This window comes from Trichomycterus rosablanca, chromosome 20 (genome assembly GCF_030014385.1).
Source record: "Trichomycterus rosablanca isolate fTriRos1 chromosome 20, fTriRos1.hap1, whole genome shotgun sequence".
NCBI lineage: Eukaryota > Metazoa > Chordata > Actinopteri > Siluriformes > Trichomycteridae > Trichomycterus > Trichomycterus rosablanca.
Genome location: NC_086007.1, coordinates 24,835,826 through 24,858,678, shown reverse-complemented (window position 1 = coordinate 24,858,678; position 22,853 = coordinate 24,835,826). Strand labels below are relative to the sequence as shown.

The window sequence follows — 22,853 nt, the reverse complement described above, 5'->3', positions numbered from 1 at the left end:
ATTTTTATTGTATTTATTATTATCATCATCACCATCATCATTTTTAGTTTTGTTTCTTATTTTTATTATATTATTTTTGTATTTGATATTATTATTATATTATTTTTTTATTACTATTATATTTGTAATTACTTATTACTTATTATTAAAATTATATTTATTATTTTTTAATAATTATTATTACTATTATTATTATCATCATACTTCTTATTTTTATTACATTATTTTTGTGATTAGTATTGTATTTATTACTATTATTATTATTATTATATTTATGACTATTATTATTATATTTGTAATTACTTATGATTTATTAATATTATATTTATTATTATTTATTATTATTACTATGATTATTATTGTTATTATAATTATTATTCTTATATTTATTACTCTTATTCGTATTATATTTATTCATACTTATTATAATTTATTGTTATATTATTATATTTATTATTATTTATTATTATTATATTTGTTAATACTTATTATTATTATTATTATTATTATATGTATTATTATTACCTCTGTATTTACTTTAGTCTGAAGCAGTGGCATGTGGTGGCACTACGGGAACTTGATTTTGCGAAGCCGGGTGAAATTTGATTAGCACTTGCTCTGTTTGCGTGCCACGTTTGCCGACCTTGCCCCGTCGTTCCGGCGCTCTATCTAATCATCCAGCACTTCGCCCAGCGCGTCTGACTTTATTAAAAGTCCGCCTGCTTTTCGGACACTTTCCAGCTGAGGTTGCGAGCGCTTCCTCTCTCTCTCTGTACGTGCAGGGAATAAGACTTGCAGAATGTTTTCTAGCCCCGAGTGAACCCTCAGTCGGGCCTTTCCACTGTTATGAAGATGTGATGTGCTGATATGGCAGCTGTGTGCGGTATGGCACATGCATGCGGGTTAGCACAAGATAAAGCAGCCAGACTGAGTGGCTTTATGTAATCAGGGCTCTATTTGTTTTGTGCTGTTCTAGCATGCTGGCCATTTTACTGGCCTAAAATCAATGAGCGTCACTGTAAAAAATAATCACACCCCGTTCAGAGTGGCAACATGTTAAGCTTTTAATGGTCTTAACAATAAATCATTAGTAAGGAATAACCAAGAAATTAATAATTAGATAAAGAGGCCTATAAGAATGGGATCTTTTTTACAGTGAAGCGGAGTAACCGTACCAGCAGCTAAAAAGACTCCCTACCATGAAACTTCCTCCATGCTGAACTGTTGCATTTCTCATTAGGTCTTTGAAGGAATCTCTGGTTTGGCACTGAATCCAACTTTCCATTTTTGCCAAGAACGTCATTCTGTCTTCCATGACTTTTTAACTCTTTTTCTAGACAGAAGAAGCTAATTCTTGTGTTTTCTGAGGTCTTGAATTAATCTGACCATTTTCTTTCTGTTTTTGAGAACTCAAAACTCAGGCGCTGGCCATCCCTACACGATGTACTTTAGAGTTTCCAGATCCTTTATTTCTTGCATTTCGTTTTCAGTTTTACTTTTGCTTAAATAAAGACTAGCGCTCGGATGACACAGTGAGTCTGTTTTGCTAACCCAATATACAGCAGATAACCGGGTTATCCGGGTTTAAGTCTCTGTGGTGCTGTTGGCCAACACGATTGGCTATGTCTGATTAATGGGACCCGTGATGGATTGGCACCCTGTTCAGGGTGTTCTTGTCTTGCGCCCAGGATTAAATAATGAATGAAATAATAAAAAAAGAAATAATGTCATATATGAGGGTTGTTCGAAAAGTTTCCGCACTTTTTTAACTCTATTTATTAAGAATTTCAAAACAAGTGGCATCACTTTTCTACATCGTCGCCTTCCGATGCATTTTTCCAGCGTTGTACCAACTATTTAATGCCATCAGCAAAAAATTTTTTTGGTTGAGCGTGTAGCCACTGATGCAGCGCTGCCTTCACATCATCATCACATGACAATCTTCTTCCTCTTAAAGCTTCCTTGAGCGTCCAAAAAGGTAGAAATCAGATGGAGCTAAATCCAGACTATAAGTTCCTCTCAGTCTCTCAGACACGACCGATTACTCCTCCTCCCACCCTCACCGCGTATAATCAAAATATAAAAGTGTGGAAACTTTTTGAACATCCCTCGTAAAAATATTAGTAATTTTACTGTCACATGGGTTGTCCCAGGCTTCATCAGGTTAATTTGTGAGTAATAATACACTGTGTTGTTCATTATTAAAGCAGAACCTTCTACTGAAGGTCATCTGCTCTCCCAGGGACAACATGATGACCGTTATGAGCAGATGTCTCTGCATATGTGATGAGACAGCTTCACCTTGTTATTACCTGATTCACACACACACACACACACACACACACATCTACATGCACAGCAGTATGGATCTGTTTAGCGTTGTGCACTTCCTGTGAGTCATGCTTCTCATCCCTCTCTGAGTTCATGTTACTGCTGAAGAGAACGATTCACTCGTCTCATTCCCACCAGGCCTCCCCCTCACCCGAAACCCAGCGCAGAGCCGTCAGTCGTGCTCATCATCCTCATCCATCACGCAGCACTACACTCACAACTTTTCCTCTTCTTTTCTCCGATACAGATTTCGGCTTTGCGAACTTCTTCCAGCCAGGAGAGCCTTTAGCAACGTGGTGTGGGAGTCCACCATACGCTGCACCGGAAGTGTTCGAGGGGCAGGAGTACGAGGGTCCTCTGCTGGACATCTGGGTAAGTCAGTCACTTCTGGAGAATTTAATAAGCACTTGGTAATCGTTTGCTGTTGTTCATCAAAGTTGCGTCCCTTTAGATCTGTTCAGACTGAGTAGTTTGGCGTCTAACCAGCTGCAAGTGTCCAACACTTTGAGTTTCTTAGACACCCCATTTCCAAAACATGAGCATTTCCAAAACAATTATCTCATTTCTGAGGTGGGGAAATGATGATGTATGAGTCTCACAGGCTGGGATTCGAACCTGGATCTTAGTGTTAACAAGGTAGCTTTATTTATTAATTAATTTAGTTATTTATTTAATTAGTTAGTCCATCTCTTCCATCTCTTCAACTCTTTATTTCTAATTCCCACCACTGGAACTTTATCGCATTGCATTCGAGACACGCCTCAACCAGACAGCAGAGGGTGCAAATCTACGTGCAAATCTACGACAGCAATGAATTTGTTCTGTTCGCTCCCTCATGCAATGCAGTCGTGCCTGTGTTGGTGCACGGCCAGGTCGACAGCACCGTCTAAGATTCGAAGTTGGGCTAGCGAATCAGATCGCTGCACCACTTGTGCTCCAAGTTGTTGGAAATTTAAACCGGCAGCGTACATCCGACAGTGTCTTCTTCATTGGGTATCAATTAATCATAATCATTGATAATTTACAACCCAAATAATGGATGGATTCAATATTAGAACTGATTGTTGTTCAGTGTGAACTGTAGTCAGGGTTTTGGAATAGGATGGTTTTATTTCTAGCCCAGTAGATGTAGTTACAGGTTTCTAATATCTGAGACAAGACTACTAATGAGAGACGGACTATGGACACCACGACGTTACGCTCAGGTTTAATGTTCAGCCTGCGGTCTAGTTGTCCGCATACAGAGCTCTCTCTGGTTTGGTGGAAAGTTCAGGTAGTCAGCTGACAGACTGTTTGCGCAAGCACTGTTTGACCTCACGACCTCACCTGACGTCAGTGTGTAAACCGAACAGCTCTTGTGGTTTATGAGAGTAGATCACGTGATCACCTTGTGTTTGCTGACTTACAGTGAATGCACCTGTGTGTTGACACCCAGTGCTTGGTATCTTTCTACTGGGTTAAACTGGTTATGCAATTATTAATGATGTGTGTGTATGTGTGTTTTCTGCAGAGTTTGGGTGTGGTCCTTTACGTGCTGGTTTGTGGGGCCCTGCCTTTCGATGGTCCCTCACTACCCGTGTTGAGGCAGCGTGTGTTGGAGGGCCGTTTCCGAATCCCGTACTTCATGACTGAAGGTGAGTGAGACTCATCAAACCAGGTTCAGGTTAGCATTCTAATGCAACAGCCTGTCACTGTGAGACCCGGGTTTGAGATGTTACCCTTAATACGAAATCAATAAGACCTGACCAGCTAAAGAAGTCTAGATAATTTGCAAACAGACTGTATTCCAACCTTGCCCAAAGGCTCCAAGTGGCACTGTACCCACCCAGATCCTGATCAGGACCGGTTTCTAGAGATGAATTAATAGAGCATGGTATTAAATTGTTTTTCACTTTCGGTAAAAGCTAAAAAAAAAAAGCACTGCCACAGGCTTGGTCAGGTGCTCTACAGACACACAACAGTGTCTCTGGCACCTCTGGTCGCTGCTGCAGTGACACCTGCTGTCTGGTCAAGGCGTTGGCACAAGTGGTGGAGGAATACATAGAGCACGGTGTGGATTGTTTTAAGGCATGATGATACAAAATGTAATTGTTTATTCCACAATTGTTTATGTTTTAAGATTCCATATGTTAAGCCTCAGGCCCTACCTAATTTACAGCCGTAGTAGGACCCTAGTTAGGCTTATGTGCCAAAATCTGACCTTTCCTCTCTCAGATGGCCAGTCAGGACTGTTAAGAGCCCGACCCGGCCGGTAGGTAGAGCCGAACACTGTGCTCCACTGAGATATAGACTGCGGAGCCACTCGAGGCCCCTAAAACTCCCTATAACCTCTTAAAAAATCATTTAACTGTATCTTTACCTCAGGTGACCCCAAACATGGGTTACGACCCCAAGGTTAAGAGCCTGTGATTTATGGCCTGTTTAACGAGTGGGTGTGCTCCAAAAGAGCCAGTAAAAAGCTCCACTTACGTAATTCTACATTTTTTTACTCCAAACCTGACTCCCATTCAAGAGTTTGAAACACGCCAGCTCGTTCCTGGATGGTCGGCCTCATATAGGTGGAGCTCCGGCCCCCACTCCTTCCCCCCGGCTGGCCGTGCAATTTGAGACGTTCCCCGAATGAAGAGTAGAACATAGTGTGCTTTTCCTTTACATTTCCTCCCTGCATGTCCTCATCGCATAGGACTGCATCCCCACAGAGCAAGCACATTCCAGCATATGCACATGCTAACACGCACACACACACACTCGTACTCACACACACTGCGTCTCTACTGCAGAATGCACTACCCACTCAGTCCCATACACATCCACAGGAGAACTTTCATTCCCAAACCATCTCACGTTACCTTTAACTGCAAATCATTCAGACCTGACCAGCTAGAGAAGTTTAGGTAATTTGTATTCCTGCCTTACACCCACCCAATGACTTCAAGTGGCACTGTACCCACCAAGATCCTGATCAGGTTGGCTCGGTTACCAAAGATGAATTAATTGAACGTGGTATTAAATTGTGTTTTGAATCTAATGAAAAGCAGGTTGTTTATTTCCGGATGATGGAAGGCAAACAGTAACAGTGATGTACCAGCTATCTTTACCTAACTATTTTATACTGATCAGGGTCCAAGTGGGTCCCCCGGAAACACTGTGCGAGGCAGGGATGCACCCAGAAAATTCTGTTGTAGTTCAAGACACGTTCACTTAAAATTGAAAGGTAGGAAGAAACTGGAGAACTCAGAGGAACACCAAACCCACAATCCTTATAGACTGTATCTGGAGGTCAGGAATCAAAGCCAGGTCTTTAGTATCTATACTGCCGCAGCACAAAAATGTGATTATCTGGCCGGCCAAGATAATGATTGGTCCCAAGCTGGTCTGGTTAGTCTGGTTCAGGAACGAGGTGTTGAATGTTTGGAGAATTGAACCAAATTGGACTGAATCAAAAGGTGTTTGTGAAGGTCAAAGCGTCCAAGATCTCTTGTTAGAGAGGAATGAGGAAAGTTTGGCTCCAAGAAGTTTTTCATAACGTCCGATCCATGTGGTTGATCTGAGTCATTCACATCCCTCCATCAGGGTTGTTCTGTTCCAGAGCCCTGTGCATTCCTGGTGAGCTCATATGTTTTTGATGGAAGAATTTCACCAGGCTCTTCTGGTTCCTCTATAGAACGATGTTTGTGAGGTTTTTCTCACCTGCACTTCACACAGTCAGGCTCTTACACGGTAAGAGACGGTACATGCTGTCGCTGGTCCTGTGCCATTCTCCTTTTTCTGAGCCTTCCGCTATATTGGTTCTGTTTTCTTTTCAGAATCTTAAGAATCAGCATCAGAACCTTTATTCATTCACCATTCAGTACCAGGTGTAGAAGGAATTTCTCTTGGTGCAGGTGTCAACATGTTTCAGATCTAATAAAAAATATAGAAACAGGTATACTGTTGGCTTGGTGGGTAGCACTGTCGCCCCACAGCAAGAAGGTCCTGGGTTCGATCCCCAGGTGGGGCGGTCCAGGTCCTTTCTGTGCGGAGTTATCATGTTCTCCCCGTGTCTGCGTGGGTTTCCTCCGGGAGCTCCGGTTTCCTCCCACGGTCCAAAAACATGCAGCCAGGCTAATTGGAGACACTAAATTGTACTATAGGTACCTGGCCGCTAGGATGTATAAACCAGTGCATTGTAGTGCCAGTCCCAGGCCCAGATAAATAGGGTGGGTTGTGTCAGGAAGGGCATCCGACGTAAAAACTGTGCCAGATCGATAATGCAGATCACGATCCGCCGGCGACCCCTAACGGGAGCAGCCGAGGAAATAGAATGTCAAACACAGTCATGGACAATTTGGTATCTCTATTTCACCTCACTGGGATGTTTTTGGACTGTGGGAGGAAACCGGAGCTCCTGCAGGAAACCCATGCAGACATGGGGAGAACATGCAAATTCTACACAGAAAGGACCCGGACCGCTCCAGTTGGAAATTGAACCCAGGACCTTCTTGCTGTGAGGCGCCAGTGCTACCCACCGAGTACATACGACAGTGTGGATAGTGGATAGTTTGACCACACTCGTAGCGGAAAGAATTACAAACCCTGCGCTGCCTCCTTGCATTTAAACACATGCAGAACAAAAATAAGCCCTCCCTAAATACTGCTTATGATTAAACACACCAGACAGATAAATGAAGAACATACTGTATAATTTGAGGAATAATTTGAGGACCATTAAAAATTCAAGAGCAGGCTGTACTCCAGTAATTCAGCTGTCAACCAAAATCAACAGATTTTCTGATCTTTTGTCAGTAAGTGGAAGTTTAGAAATAATTTGTAGTAATCACACATCTGGTACTGATCACACAGATAATCAGGTTTCAAAATGTTGTAAGTGTTCCAGTGAAATCAGTACATTTGTACCAGACATTTATTAAACGTTCTGCTTCCAGATTGTGAGCACCTGATCAGGCGGATGCTGGTCCTGGACCCGTCCAAGCGCCTCTCGGTGGCTCAGATTAAGGAGCATAAGTGGATGGTGCTGGACGTTCCCGTACAGAGACCAATGCTGTATCAACAGAGCAGCAAAGCCGAGGGCGACGTCAGCCTGGCCGAGTACAGCGAGCAGGTGCTGCGGCTCATGCACAGCCTGGGGATCGACCAGCACAAGACCATCGAGGTGAGTTACTTCAAAGATGTAATTGGGGCATGGGTTTTCACCTGAGGCGTTGGCACAAGTGGTGGAGGAACACATAGAGCATAGCGTGTTTTTCTGTGTAAATCAATGTCTGTGTGGAAGCAGGCAGCGAATTTACACGTGTCAGAGGGGACGTTAGTTCAGTGATCGAAGAAACAGTTTGAACCCAGGTCCCTAGGTGCTGTGCAGCATCCATGCTACCTGCTCCTCCACTGTGCTGTGGGTATTTCATTAAAACAAAGACAAAAGTGGGATCTGTGCATCTTTAATGAACAAAAGGCGAGTAAGCAAACTGTGTGGACTAAAATATATATCATTTTAATATACATTATATATTTATTTGTGTCGCAGTCTCTACAGAACAAAAGCTACAACCACTTTGCTGCGATCTACTACCTGCTGGTAGAGAGGCTGAAGGCTCACCGGTCCAGTTTCCCCGTGGAGCCGCGTCTGGACGCCCGTCAGCGCAGGCCCAGTACCATCGCCGAGCAGACCATGGTGAATGTACGAAGAACTACTCATTGGACGAAAGAGCAATTTTTAATAGCTTCAGCTGGCCTGTCTTTGGACTGTGGGAGGAAACCGGAGCATCTGGAGGAAACCCACATGGACAGCACTACCCACTGTGCTGCTGTGCCACCCCTTTAGCATTTAATGTAGGCACATATGCTGGTTAGGGTTAAGGGCCTTGCTCAAGGGCCCAACACTGGCTGTGTGCCAAAGCTAAGATTTGAACTGTCAACCTTTCAATTGATAGCCCAAAGCTCTACCCACTAAACTCCCACTGTTCCATTAATTTGGTTTGGTATTGAGGAGAAGTGGACCCGGTCATATTAATTAATTAATTAATGCTCATGGTTTTGGAGTAGGATGTCCATCAATGGGTCATTTAATGCAGCCAATGACTAAATGTTGACTAAATATCATGGATAATTAAAAAAAACTGTAAAACAAAAGATATATGACCAGTGTTTGTCTTCTGTCTGTTACAGTCGAGCAGCGGCGCTCCTCAGGTGAGCCTCCTGCCTCAGAATGTGCGCCTGCTCCGATCCCTGGCTGTGCCCCAGGCCGCCGCTGACTCCTACACCTACCCGCAGTCCTCCTGTGTACCCGATCACAGCTTCATGGAAGAGGAGGTGGGAACTCCTAAAGTAAGTGAGAGTTATTTTATCTCTCTGACACTTTTTATAAACCCAGTCCGGCTCTTTCTCCCTCAGGCCAGTTCTGACCCTGCCGGTGTATAAAATCAATTACAAATAAAAATATATGACAACAGTTTGGGCAGGGCTCTTTCCTGTCTGACTGTGCCCCTGTGAGGTCTGTAGATTTAGTACTTTGATGAGTTTGCTGTGAAGAAACTTGCTAAAAGCCCTAAGCTCAGTCCTTTTGAACACCTTTGGGATGAATTGGAACGTCAGTTGTGAGCCAGGCCTCCTCATCCTATCCTTCTCTAGCCCACTACAAACTCTAATTCTTGATTCTTCAGAATGACTGAGTTGTTATAGCCTTAAAACTTACATATTTTTGCCCATGGTTTTAGAATAGAATGTTAAACAAGCTCATAATCACGGTTGTCCACATATTTTTGGTCATATGGTGTAATTTTACTTTAGATAAGTATTTTACCTGCCTAGTTAACTAATCCCAAACTAGATAAAATGTCTGCAGAGTTCAGGAGAGGGAATTATCCCGTCAGCTTATACGAGTCATTTGCAGAATCATTTGAGTAAATGACTCACGAATCACTCTGACGATCTGAGGTCAGTCAGTCAGATTTTGATCGTTTCATCCTACATTGGATTAGGGGCACAAATCCACATCATCCTGGAGTTTTGAGTGTGAAAGGGTTCTAATGGGGCGTGGACAGGGTGAGAGAGAAACTCTGTAGTCCACACTCAGCTGCCACTCTTACATAACAGACTGGCTGTGGTAGGCATGGGACGTGCCATCTGACATTTCATCCCAGCCCAAACATTTTCCTCTGTCTGCTCACACACACTCACATTCACACACACACACACACACACACACACACACACACACACACACACACACACACACACACACACACACACACACACACACTCATTTTGTTACATGTAGAGCCTGATTTTATCCCTGAAGTTAAATCTGGTGTGTTTTTGAAAGGTGCACCAGGTAGGTGCAGCAGTCTGATACACCAGCTCACCTCAATACTTGCCATTACCACTTATTATTTGTTAGGATTTAGGGTTGTTCACACGTTGGTTACATTCATGACAGGACAGGTCGATACTCTTTACACAAGATTCATCAGTTCAAGTTTAGTCATGGACTATTTTTGTCCTCGCTTGTCTTTGGACTGTGGGAGGAAACCGGATCTTCCGGAGGAAACCCACACAGAGCCGGGATTCTAACTCTCAACCTTTTGACAGCCCAAAGCTCTACCCACTTGGCCACCACTGTCCAGACTCTAAGATCCAGACACTAAGCAACCCTGACCAGGGTAATAAAGCACTCACTCACTCACTGTCTTATCCAATCAGGGTCGCGGTGGGGCTGCTGGAGCCTATCCCAGCTTTTCAATGGGTGCAAGGCACACAGTAACACCCTGGACGGGGCGGCAGTCCATCACAGGGCAGACACACATACATACACATACACACACCCATTCACCTAAAGGGCAATTCAGTGTCTCCACTTAACCTGACTGCATGTTTTTGGACTGTGGGAGGAAACCGGAGGTAATAAAGCAGTTAGTGGAAATGAATGAATGAATGAATGTGAAAACACTTTAACAACTCTGGCACTAAACTCCCGCTCTCTCTCTTTCCTGCACCAAATCCAGAGATGATAGTGTGACCCATTTTTCTGCATTACATAATCTGTCTTATGATGTTGTTTATTGGTTTTGATTCCACATGATGGGGGGTGGGGTGGTTTTTAGGGGGCCACATGATGAGTCGATGTCTGAGGGCTTTGATTTGAAAAGAGTACAGTTATTCACCCCACGCTGCCCCTCTTTCAGTGTGTTGGGTAACAACATTCCTGACCCAGCACGCTGCAGGAAACTGCCATCAGGAATCGTACAAAAGCTGCTCTCTCCTCAGAAGATTTGGGGCTCTGGTTTCCCCGGCAACACATCCAGATGATCCATGCCAGTTGAGGATGTGCGTGTGAGCCCGTGTGTGTGTGTGCTAGATTGCGTGCCCCTTTAGACTCCTGCCTGCCGGACTTCTGACTGGCCTTTCAGCCAAAACACACTTCCTGTCCCTGCATTCCTGATCCCCCCCATCACCACCCCCCACAGGCTTACACACTGATCTGAGCAGGAGAGGAAAGAGAAAGCGAGAGGGGAAGGAAGGAGGGAATGTAAAAAAAAAAATAGGTTCCTTACTCAATCCCGCAACCATGTATTAGATCATGTCTTCTCCAATCGTCTGCTGGAGCCGGAAGCTTAATAACTCTGCCACATTACTGATGTGTGATTGAAAAGCACAGAGTCTGTCTGTCTGTCTGTCTGTTTCTGTCTATTTGTGTGTTTCTGAGTCTGTGTGCTGTCTGTCTGTATGTTTCTGTCTGTCTGAGTCTTTGTCTATATGTGTGTGTCTGTCTGTCTGTCTGTTTCTGTCTATTTGTGTGTTTCTGAGTTTGTTTCTGTCTGTGCTGTCTGTCTGTATGTTTCTGTCTGTCTGAGTGTGTTTGAGTTTGTCTTTGTCTGCCTGAGTGTTTCTGTCTGGGTGTGTGTGTCTGTCTGTGTGTTTGTCTGAGTGTGTCTTTATCTGTGTGTCTGTGTGTGTTTCTGTCTGTCTGTCTGTCTGTGGGTGTTTGTCTGAGTATGTCTGTCTTTCTGTCTGTCTGTCTGTCTGTCTGTGTGTTTTTGTCTGGGTGTGTCTGTCTGTCTGTGTCTGTTTATGCCAGTGTGTTTGAATGTGTCTGTCTGTGTTTGTGGATTTCTGTGTGTTTGGGTTTGAGTGTGTCTTTGTCTATCTGTGTGTTTCTGTCTGTCTGTCTGTCTGTCTGTCTGTCTGTGTGTTTCTGTCTAGGTGTGTCTGTTTCTGTCTGTCTTTGTTTTTGTGTGTGTCTGTGTCTGTTTCTGTCTGTCTATGTGTTTGTGTGTAGGTGTGTGTGTTTCTGTTTGCCTGTCTGTGTGTTTGACTGTGTCTTTTTCTATCTGTGCGTTTCTGTCTGTCTGTTTGCCTGCCTGCGTGTTTGTCTAAATGTGTCTGTTTATCTGTGTGTGTTTCTGTCTGGCTGTCTGTCTGTGGGATATTGTCTGAGTGTGTCTTTGTCTTTCTGTCTGTCTGTCTGTCTGTCTGTCTGTGCGTGTTTGTTTGTCTGTGTCTTTGTGTGTCTGTGTTTGAGTGTGCTTGTTTCTGTCTGTGTTTCAGTCTGTCTGTGTGTTTGAGTGTGTCTTTGTCTGTCTGTGTCTCTGTCTGTCTGTGTGTGTCTGTTTTTGTCTGTGTTTCTGTCTCTGTCTATCTGTGTGTTTATCTGTGTGTTTCTCTGTGTTTGTCTCTGCCTGTGTGCTGTCTGTTTCTGTCTGTTTGTCCATCTGTCTGTGTGTTTGTGTCTGTCAATCTGTCTGACTGCCTTGTCTATGTGTTTGTCTGGGTGTTTCTGTCTGGGTGTTTCTGTCTGTCTGTGTGTTTCTGTCTGCCTGTGGGTGTTTGTCTGTCTCACTATGTCTTTGTCTATCTGCATGTTTCTGTGTGTTTGTGTCTGTCTGTATGTTTGTCTGAATGTGTCTCTGTCTGTCTGTCTGTCCATCTGTATGTGGGTTTCTGTGTCTGTGTGTTTGTCTCTGTGTGTCTCTGTCTATGTTTCTGTCTGTCTGTCTGTCTGTCTGTCGGACACTAAAGTCCATCTCCTACGTTGCTGTCTGCAGGTGGACGGCTGCATGCTGGACCCTCTGCCTCCGGTTGTCGTGCGCAAGTCCAGCACGTCGTCGCCCAGCAACATGATGGAGACGTCTATAGACGAAGGCATCGAGACGGAGGACCCGGATGCAGAGGAGGAGGCGGCGCACGCCTTCAACGCCTACCAGACGGCGCGCTTCGGCCAGCGGAGACACACGCTCTCGGAGGTCACCAACCAGCCAGGGGTCCTCAGCAGCGCAGGTGCGAGTCGTGAAGGTACCGAACATGGCTGGAGGGTGGAACGTCTCGGTGACGTTAACATTTGTGCGTTTCTGGGATTATTTTGTAGGAAAACTGTTCTCACTGGGCAGCCTGGACTCGGAGTACGACACCGGCTCCGTGCACAGTGACCTGAGCCTCCTGGAGGACACGTCCTCCATCAACGAGGTCGCTCTGGCCAACGCGTCCGTCAGCCGAGTGACTCCGCCCTTCATCAGCCGGGTGACACCGCCCAACCCTGCCATGCACATGCTGAACTCGCACAGCAGAGAGACCCACAACCGCTCGCCCGTCAGCTTCCGAGAGGGACGCCGCGCCTCCGATACCTCACTCACACAAGGTGAGAACCCTCTTGCGACTATAACAGACTCCACTCTTCTGGTAAAGTGCAGGATTTTTTTATCCATTTAATTAATTTGTTATGAGCATTTGTAAGGTGCTGATATTTGATTTAAAAGGCCTGGTTCACAGTCAACATTCTGATTCATCCTAACGGTGTTTAGTGTGGCTGAGGCCAGGGCTTTGTTCAGGTCACTGGAGTTTCTTTATGAACCTCACTTTGTGCACAGAGGCACTGTCACCCTGTGGAAACAGTTTAGAGAAGGTCCTGAATGAATAAGAACAGTACCTATAAAAACAGTACCTATAAGAACAGTACCTATAAGTACAGCACCTATATAAACAATTGCTATAAGAACAGTCCCCATAAGAACACCCCCTATAAGAACAGTACCTATAAGAACGGTATCTCTAAGAACAATCACTATGAGAACAGTCCCCATAGGAACAGTACCTATAAGAACATAAGAACGGTATCTATAAGGACAATCACTATAAGAACAGTCCCCATAAGAACAGTACCTATAAGAACAGTCCCCATAAGAACAGTACCTATAAGAACAGTCCCCATAAAAACAGCACCTATAAGGACAGTGCCTATGAAAACAATTGCTTAAAGAACAGTACCCATAAGAGCAGTACCTATAAGAACAATCACTATAAGAACAGTAACTATAAGAACAGTCCCCATAAGAACAGCACCTATAAGAACAGTATCTATATAAACAATTGCTATAAGAACAGTACCTATAAGAACATAAGAACAGTATCTATAAGAACAATCACTAAGAACAATCCCCATAGGAACAGCACCTATAAGGACAGTACCTATAAGAACAATTGCTATAAGAACAGTACTAATAAGAACAACCACTATAAGAACATCTCAATTGCTTTGTGCTTAGGGGCGCAGTCAACCTGTGGCAACAGTTTAGGGAAGGCCCTGGATTGAATAGATTGTCTTTGTCATATATACAGATACACGTGTACAGTACAATGAAATTCTTTCTTCGCATATCCCAGCCTGTTTGGAAGCTGGGGTCATTGTATGGAGCCCCTGGAGCAGAGAGGGTTAAGGGCCTTGCTCAAGGGCCCAACAGTGGCTGCATGGCAGAGCTGGGATTCGAACTCTCAACCTTTCAGTTGATAGCCCAAAGCTCTACCCACTAGGCTACCACTGCATGTTTATTCTATAGGATGAATTTTATATATCTATATATATATATACCATTTAGCTTCTCTTTTCCCTCGTTTCCTCTTTACTTCCCCCCTCAGTCTGATGATTCACTGAATGAATCGGAGGCTGCGCTAAACCCCGGCCCCACGTTGTCCTGCCATTTTGTCTATAATTATCCTCAATCACTTCAGTACCCAAAAATAACCAGAGAATATGTTATCAGCCCGACCAGCCTCTTCAGTGCGTAACGATGGGACGCGCGAAGAGACCATCAAATGAGCAAGGTGAATCACTCGCTGCGTGTGGACCTGTGCAAGCCACAGACGATCCTAAAATAACCTGATTAGCGCCGAGAGCCAGGTCTCACGAAGCAGCCGCAGAAGAGCACTCAGACCCGCGCTCACAGTGGATGATTAAGCCGTTGTTGTTCAGATGAGAGATAAAGATAGCGCCTGTAACTCGTGTGATCCTGGATGTTCAAGCATCTTTAATGTTCATTCATTTTCCTCTTTTTCAGGCCTGGTGGCGTTTCGGCAGCATCTACAGAACCTGGCTCGAGCGAAGGGCATCCTGGAGCTCAACAAGGTTTATGAGCAGATGGGCTCGGCAGAGAATCCCTCGTTTGGGCCTCTGAACCCCCACACACACCCGCACGACCCTTTGGACACTTTACTGCAGGTCTGAACCTGGATTTCATTTCATTTATTATTTTCCCAATGGTTTATTTTAATTTATTTCAGAAGGATCCTAATATATACCCCACCTCACCCAACAATCCCTATACGAACAGTCCCCATAAGAACATAAGAACAGTCCCCATAAGAACAATTGCTATAAGAACAATACCTATAAGAACAGTCCCCATAAGAAGCTATACCTATAGGAACAATCACTATAAGAATAATTACTATAAGAACAGTACCTATAAGAAAAGCACCTATAAGAACAGTCCCCATAAGAAGCTATACCTATAGGAACAATCACTATAAGAATAATTACTATAAGAACAGTACCTATAAGAAAAGCACCTATAAGAACAGTCCACATAAAAAGTCCCCATATGAAAAACATCTATAAGAACAGTTTCTATAAGAACAGTATCTATACGGACAGTACCTATAAGAACAGTCCCCATAAGAACAGTACTTATATGAACATAAGAACAGTACCTATAAGAACATAAGAACAGTACCTATAAAACCAATTACTATGAGAACAGCAACTATAAGAACAGTCCCCATAAGAACATCACCTATAAGAACAGTACCTATACGAACAGTCACTATAAGAACATAAGAACTGCACCTATAAGAACAGTACCTACACGAACAGTACCTATATAAACAATCACTATAAGAACAGTACCAATAAGAACAATTCCTATAAGAACAGTCCCCATAAGAACAGTACCTATAAGAACAATCACTGTAAGAACAGTCCCCATAAGAACACCACCTTAAGAACTATACCTATACGAACAGTCCCCAATGAACAGCACCTATAGGAACAGTACCTATAAAACCAATTACTATAAGAACAACAGCTATAAGAACAATCCCCATAAGAACATAACCTATAAGAATAGTACCTATACGAACAGTCACTATAAGAACATAAGAACTGCACCTATAAGAACAGTACCTATATAAACAATCGCTATAAGAACAGTACCAATAAGAACAATTGCTATAAGAACAGTCCCCATAAGAACAGTACCTTAAGAACTATACCTATACGAACAGTCCCCAATGAACAGCGCATATAGGAACAGTACTTAAAATAACAATCACTATAAGAACAGTACCTATAAGAACAGCACCTATAAGAACATAAGAACAGTGTAATCATAATAATGTTATAATACTGATAGGAATGTACAGGGTTGATGGGTAATGAGTTTTTAAGAATTCATACTGAGACAAACTCACTTATTCAGTAGCTGAAGAAGCAGCAGACAATTGCTGGTTGTTTACTGACAGTCGCGGGCGCTCAGTGAATGCTGCCATTGTTGCTCTAACAGGCCTCATGCTGGTAGCTGGTGCCCACTGTTCCAGCTCAACACCAGGGGTTTACAGCCAGAGAAAAGCTTTGTATGAATATTAAAAATAACAAGCAGGAGCCGCTCAGGTGGCGCAGCGGTAAAAAGAAACGCGCTGCAACCAGGGCTGGATTCTGAGAGCGTGGTATCGAATCCAGCCTTGCTTTACCGGTTCGAAGCTGAGTGGCTATATGAGCAACGATTGGCCGGTTGCTCATGTGGGGGGTGGGACAAAGAACCGGATGTGGGTCTCTCTCTGTCAGAATGCGATTGCGTTCTCTGCCGGCTGATTGGAGGCGCTTACACAGAGATGGGAGAGGGTGCCCTTAGGGTGTGTCTCTCCGCATGCAACGCTAGGTGGCACCAAACTCGTCAATGTGTGGGTGGCAAAGATGCATCTGGCTGCTGCTCGTGTTTCGGAGGGGATACGGGTTAGCTTCAATCACCTCCGTCAGGGCAGGGTTCGGCATAGACAGAGAGGAAGCACGATGCTAATTGAACAATTGGATGCGCTAAAAGGGGAGAAAAAAGGGGTAAAAAAAAAAAAAAAAAAAGTAAAAATAACAAGCAGGGTCGGTGTCAGCAGCCAAACGTGTTGATTAATTCGTCACTTCTAACACATTCCCATGGGAGCGGGAAAGATGAGGTGGAAGTCCAAGGTTGAGAGGATTATTTACTGGTGCAGAATGGTGTGTGGTTCACAAGGTCTGTTTTGTCCATACCAGTGAATATTCAGCTCTTTCATAAACCCACAATTATACAAGTAGTTTTCACCATGTGATCTGATTGGCTGAAAAGTGTTCACTACACCTGTATCACTCTGCTGACTAACGATATAACTAGAACGAATGACTGGATAAGACGATATAATGTTTGTTGTGCAGCGTGTTAGTGGGGTAAATTCCTGACCAGTCATTGATTTTAAGGCAGCATTTGGGCAGCCGGACACACACGATGTACTGACCGGCGTCACAAATTCAGCAAGTGATGTTTGTCCCAAGAGACATTCAGATTAATAGGGAATGAAAATTCATTCTATATCCAACAGGCTATTTGTTTTGGTTTGCAGTTCATACCCATACTGTGGTCACAGTAAAGTACACTATGGGTCTGTCCAAACACCTAGTAAGCTGCCTTGCTGCCTACCTGGGCAGCTGCCTAAGTAGAGAGGATTCTAATAAGACATCGAACTTATAAGGCAGGTTATTTAGACCAAATCACGGTTGAGTTCTATTGCACAAACGAGTCTTACCAGTCGTGTTTGGGAAATTCTCTTTAAAACTAACATCCAGTGTGTTTGTGTGTGCACGCAGGGAGCAGAAGCTCACCCGCATGACATGGCGTTGTACCCTGGTGCCCATCCGGCCCTGCTGTCCAGGAGACAGAGTCTGGAGCCCCAGTACCCCGCACACATGATCCAGGTAATGCTGGAATATTTCTCACAGTCTGTACATGCTAGATTCACTGTAGTTTCATAAAGAACAATCACCATAAGAACAATCACTATAAGAACAATCACCATAAGAACAATCACTATAAGAACAGTCAACATAAGAACAGTACCAATAAGAACAGTATAATTATAATAATGTTATAATCCTGCTAGGAATGTACGAGGTTGAAGGGTAATAATTACCTGGCCCCATCACAGCCGCTTCCCCCTTTTCTGAATTCGTACTGAGACTCACTTATTCAATAGCTTGGAACGTGATTGTGAGCCAGGCCTTTTTATTCAGCATTAGTTCCTGACCTCAGAAGTGCTGCTTTGGTGCTCAGGTGGTAAAACACGCTAGCACACCAGAGCTGACAGCTCGAACTCGACGGTTCGAATCTCAGCTCTGCTTCCGGCAGGCTGGGCGCCTGGCTCATTCGTTGGGTCGGAATGCCAGAAATGCTTCAAGGTCTTTAAACTTCTGCACCTGATTCATTATTCTTCTCATCTCTTACAGAAAGCGAGCTTGATGACCAGCCCCGGTAGTTGCCAGATGTTCTGCAAGGAGACCCCACGTAGCCTAGAACAGCAGCTGGCCGAGCACAGGTACTCAAACTTCACACTAATTAAGCTTTCACTAATTTCATTAAGCAATTATTTTCATGGTACAGCTTTATATTGCGCTAGCACGGGTTTAAATCTCAGAGATGCTGTCGGCCAGCCGTGTGTCTAGACATGATTGGCTATGTCTGAGATGGCGGATGATTGAATCCTATGATGGTTTGCCGCCCAGTCAAGGATTAAGTGGTGATAAAATAAAATGAACCTGTGTATTAATACTATAATCTTGACGTGTGTGTTTGTTTCCAGGTTGCAGCAGAAGAGGATTTATCTTCAGCAGCAGTCTCAAATGCAGGCCTATTTTAACCAGATGCACATAGTGGAGGGTCCCTACGCCCCCTGCCCACCGATGAGCCATCAGGACTCTGTAGCGCCCCCTCAGGCTCAATGCTCTATATCACACCAGCAGCAGAACGCCCAGCCTTTTAGTTCTTTGATGGAACCTGGCACTGAACCCCTGGCCTACGATCCCTACCTGGGTCATTACGCCCACCTGCAGGCCTCTACGTTGCCGGCTGGTATTCCCACCCAGCTTCAGCTCCAAGGCCCGCAGCTGTACAGCTATCAAACCCAGGAGCAGGGTCAGTGCCAGCCGGCCGAAGTTCTGTACCAGAAGCAATACGATCTCCCGCTAGAGCCTGGACATCCACCTTCAACGTGCATCGTGGCTGGAGCGCCAGCGCCTGGAAAAGAAGGCACGAAGATGACCGAAGCCCTAGTGGACAGTGAGATGATGGAGACTGTGGACGCGCAGCACGGCTTTGTGCTGGTGAACTAGGCCTGATGGGTTGTAAGGGATACAGAGTTTTACCCTGAGATTGGCTTAGGTTGATGTGAGTTGGAGGAAGGGATGATGGTACGGCAAATTACCGGTTTGCGCGATGAGAACCTTTCGGTTGCGTTCTTTTCCGTTTTTCGACCCGCCTCCCTGACTCCCTCCTTGCTCTCCAGTGCCGGCGTTCATGGCTGAGTTTCCGGGAGGACGCCGGTGGAGGAGCGTTGCTGGAGCTCTACGAGTGACCTCTCGTCTCCTCACGGGCTGACCAACAGCTGGGTCAGCTGACCGCCGGATTTTACGTAGCACACGATGCCGAGATGCCCGACTGCCCGGCTGCCGAGAGCCTGGCTAAGAGCACAAATCCTTGAGGTTTTCGTATCAACATAGGACAAATGCTTAGCATCTTTCTGCAGGCTATCTGAATACAAAAGGATGATGCTCAGTGTGCACACTTGTGGAGTGTAGTGTTAATAATAAAAACTTATGGCAATACTGAAGCAATATACACTCACAGGACTGAGAAGAGTGGACAAAGCCATACATCAAGCATCAAGGTTCCATATTGATCCTCTGTCACCATCCGAGTACTGTTAGCTCCAGAGTTATCGGCACACTTGGTACCCTTGGAGTAATAAAAAAGCTCAAGATAAAAATTGGTGTAGATAATGAGCTCAATCCAACCGTGAAAATATGAAGGAAACGTAACTTATTGGTCAATTTATTTCCAAACAACTGTTGCTAACAAAACCACCAATTATTATTATTATTATTGCACACGTGAGAGCACAGAGTCTTCTCCTATAATGCTTTATAAGATCAGAGAATCCAAAAGCATTCGTCAATCCGGAGTCCTTCCCTGTGGACCTCCCCTAGGTCCTCTTGAACTCACTTAAAGTCGATTCTGCCCTCATTGAGTCATTTTTGTGTGGATTTGGATGTGTGGCCTGCTCAATTTACTACCAGTGTTTTTCCATTTAGAATCTCCTGGTACTTTGTGGAGTCTATGATGCCTTGAAAGGCTTCCAGGGCCTGTGGAAAACACTACCAGCATTTTAGTGTACTGTGTAGCAGTTTTTATAGCCTTTGCCAGAGATATATAATCTTCCCATGGCCTGTCACCTCACCTCACCTCATATTCATACCCCAGTCAAACAGAAATGAAATCAATCATGGATGAACGATTGAGTTTAGAAACGCTCAGGTTCGTGTAATTTCTAGCCGTGCCAGTGGTTCTGATAATTCTGGAACTGACTGTTAGGGCGCAATTACATGAGAAGCGGCAAAACCGCTTTCGCTTTTGCGCCAGCTGTGCCGTTGTTTCCTATGGAGTGTAACGGTGCTGCTTAGCTTGGGCGCGTTGGACTCACCTGTTCACCTGATTTCAAATCACCTCCAATGAGACGAACTGTTTGATATGTTGCTGTAAAAGCGACTCAGGCCGTACGAACAAAGCTTAACGTGACTTATTGTGTTAAAACAACGAGCGAGGACTTTCATCAGTGAAGAGAACTTACCGCTATGTTGTCTTTTAATACATTAAATCACGTTAAGTATTTTAGACTCTTGGAAAAGCTGATTCTCACAATTCCTCAGAACCTCAAGCTCGAACAGAAGTTTAAAAGTGAAACTGTGAGGAAAATCCAGATACACACAGATACATGTGGAGCTTTCAGACTGGATCCACACAAATGCAGATTCGTCTCAAGCCAAGCACTGAGCAAAGCAGCGATGAGCAAACGCTTCTCATGTGAATGTGCCCTAAATGTCCGGCCTTCGTGTTCAGGTAGTTTCTGGTAGAAACGGCAGTTAAACATTCGCCTGTTTAACTGTTCACCTCAAATAAACACGGAATGAATCACAGCGTTCTTTAAACACTGTCAGTTACCACGATGGAGCTGTACTGGAGGTGACCTCTGGGTGTGTTGACCACACACTCCTACATTTTTGACTGAACACGTCCGACTACCTTTGACACTAATGTGTGCTCAGCAAACTAATACAGCCCAGAACGGACAGGACAAGCTTAGTCATTTAACACTGGATTACGGCCAACCGATGGTGTTGGTTTTTATACAGACTGAATCTAAGCTGGTGTGGTTTTTAGCACTTGGCGAATCTACTTGAATAGGTATGTGATTACGAAAATTGACGTAATAGGAGAAACAGGCCGAGGCTTCGCAGGAGAGGCCAACAAAACACCAGAGCACGTTTTGTTTTCCCCAGGAAGCAAAAGGAAATGTAGCGAAAGTGGATGTAGCAGTCAGACAAGTCAAACCCGCTCTGCTCATTCTGTCGAATCCTGCTCACCGCAGTTATATAAACAGCACGTCGTTCTCTCCGGGGCGGTGAGAATTCTGCTCAGTGTAGAAAACGGGGGGAAGATCGTCACACGTCCTTTCATAAGACGAGGAATCATTTCAGTGTGATCCGTGCTCAGTGTGCCTTTTAGTTTTTCTTTTAAAAATTCAAATCCGAACGACCTCCTTTTATTTCCTGATTCTACTTCGGGTTTGACATACACACTGAATGGAAGTACACCCAGGCTTCTATAGGTACAAAACCAAAGTCATGGCTGAAGTTTCCCTGTACAACCCCACCGTGTGGAGTTCGAAGCTTCTCGGTTACTTTCTCTCTAAGTCGTGCTGTTTTGTCCGTTGGTGTTTCGCCATTGAAAAGTATTAATAGCAATATTTGTTATGAACAGCTAGAACAGAATCATGAATGTGTTACAGTATCATCATCATTATCATCATCATCATTACAGCTGCAGAATAACATAAATCACTTCTGTGTTGATTCTTACTGATGTGATCACACAAGCTAACCTGCTGTTCAGATTAAAAAGGTTTATCGAACAACAACGTTGTGCTGTTCTTTATTGTGTTTGTGTAAAAGTCATGTCTGTCTGTGGCAAAGTAAAGCTTACTTGACTGTGACCAGTGGACTGAAATATTGAGGCTATGATGCAAGAAAACTCCTGCTTTTTGTCCATGTAATCAACAACAAGCTTTTAAGTTTTATCATAAGTAGCTGCTAAACCCCCCTGACACTTGTGCGGTACAGCAGTCTATTACACCAGCCCACCAATGTTAATACAGCCATGATTGGCTATGTCTAAAGGGGAAATTGGATTGGTGCCCTGTCCAGGCTATTCCAGCCTTGCACCCAGTATTGCACCCACTGCGACCCTGACCAAAATGAAGTGGTTAATGGAAATTATATTTAAATGAAACCCCTTTATTTTGGCATTCTTGATTACATCAGACCCTCCAATTTTTTTGTCCTGGCCTTGGCAAAGAATCCAATGTTTATTGTAGTTTATATTAAGTGCACTGACATAACTAATAACTAATCCTATTTATATGGGCACAGAAAAGTCATCAACTGTGGTCAACTATGATAATCAAGAATTAGAAGCTGATGGTACCAAATTCATCATTCATAAATTGTGAGTATGTGTGTATATCTGACCCAGCTGATTTGCTTAGAAACCATATAAATTTTTATTGACCGTATTATCCTGGTCAAGGTCACAGCAGGTCTGGTTCCACTGGGCAGGAATACCCTGGAACATCATGCTAGTGTTCTTTAAAATGCACTGTGGGGAACACAGGTGACACTGTGGACAGTCGAGCAAGCTTTACATCATCACAGACTTTTTATTTGGGTAGAGCAGTAAATCTGGATAACTCACTACCGCTGGGATCCAAGGTTAGAACCCCGTGCAGTGCCATAAGCCAGTTGGGCATCTGCATACAGACATGATTAACTGTCTGTGGGCCCCACGATGGATTGGTGTGACCAATTAATTTTGGAGAAACTGGACCCAGCGTAACCTTGACCAGGGAAA

General features: G+C 44.1%; 1 protein-coding gene across 2 annotated transcripts in view; it reads left to right on the top strand.

Moving 5' to 3' along the window:
- sik2b (salt-inducible kinase 2b) overlaps window positions 1-21,864 on the top strand; it is a 43,374-nt gene extending 21,510 nt beyond the window's left edge. The window contains exons 5-15 of one of the 2 annotated variants that reach the window (XM_063017105.1): window positions 2,579-2,703; window positions 3,842-3,965; window positions 7,257-7,483; window positions 7,853-7,999; window positions 8,494-8,652; window positions 12,369-12,600; window positions 12,689-12,958; window positions 14,652-14,812; window positions 17,486-17,593; window positions 18,122-18,210; window positions 18,475-21,864. In XM_063017105.1, coding sequence (XP_062873175.1) covers window positions 2,579-2,703; window positions 3,842-3,965; window positions 7,257-7,483; window positions 7,853-7,999; window positions 8,494-8,652; window positions 12,369-12,600; window positions 12,689-12,958; window positions 14,652-14,812; window positions 17,486-17,593; window positions 18,122-18,210; window positions 18,475-19,003 — 2,171 coding nt within the window. In that variant the 3' untranslated portion in view covers window positions 19,004-21,864. Of the gene's footprint in view, window positions 1-2,578; window positions 2,704-3,841; window positions 3,966-7,256; window positions 7,484-7,852; window positions 8,006-8,493; window positions 8,653-12,368; window positions 12,601-12,688; window positions 12,959-14,651; window positions 14,813-17,485; window positions 17,594-18,121; window positions 18,211-18,474 lie in introns of both variants that reach the window. The other variant, XM_063017104.1, reaches the window with a different exon arrangement.
- Window positions 21,865-22,853: the final 989 nt, after the last annotated feature.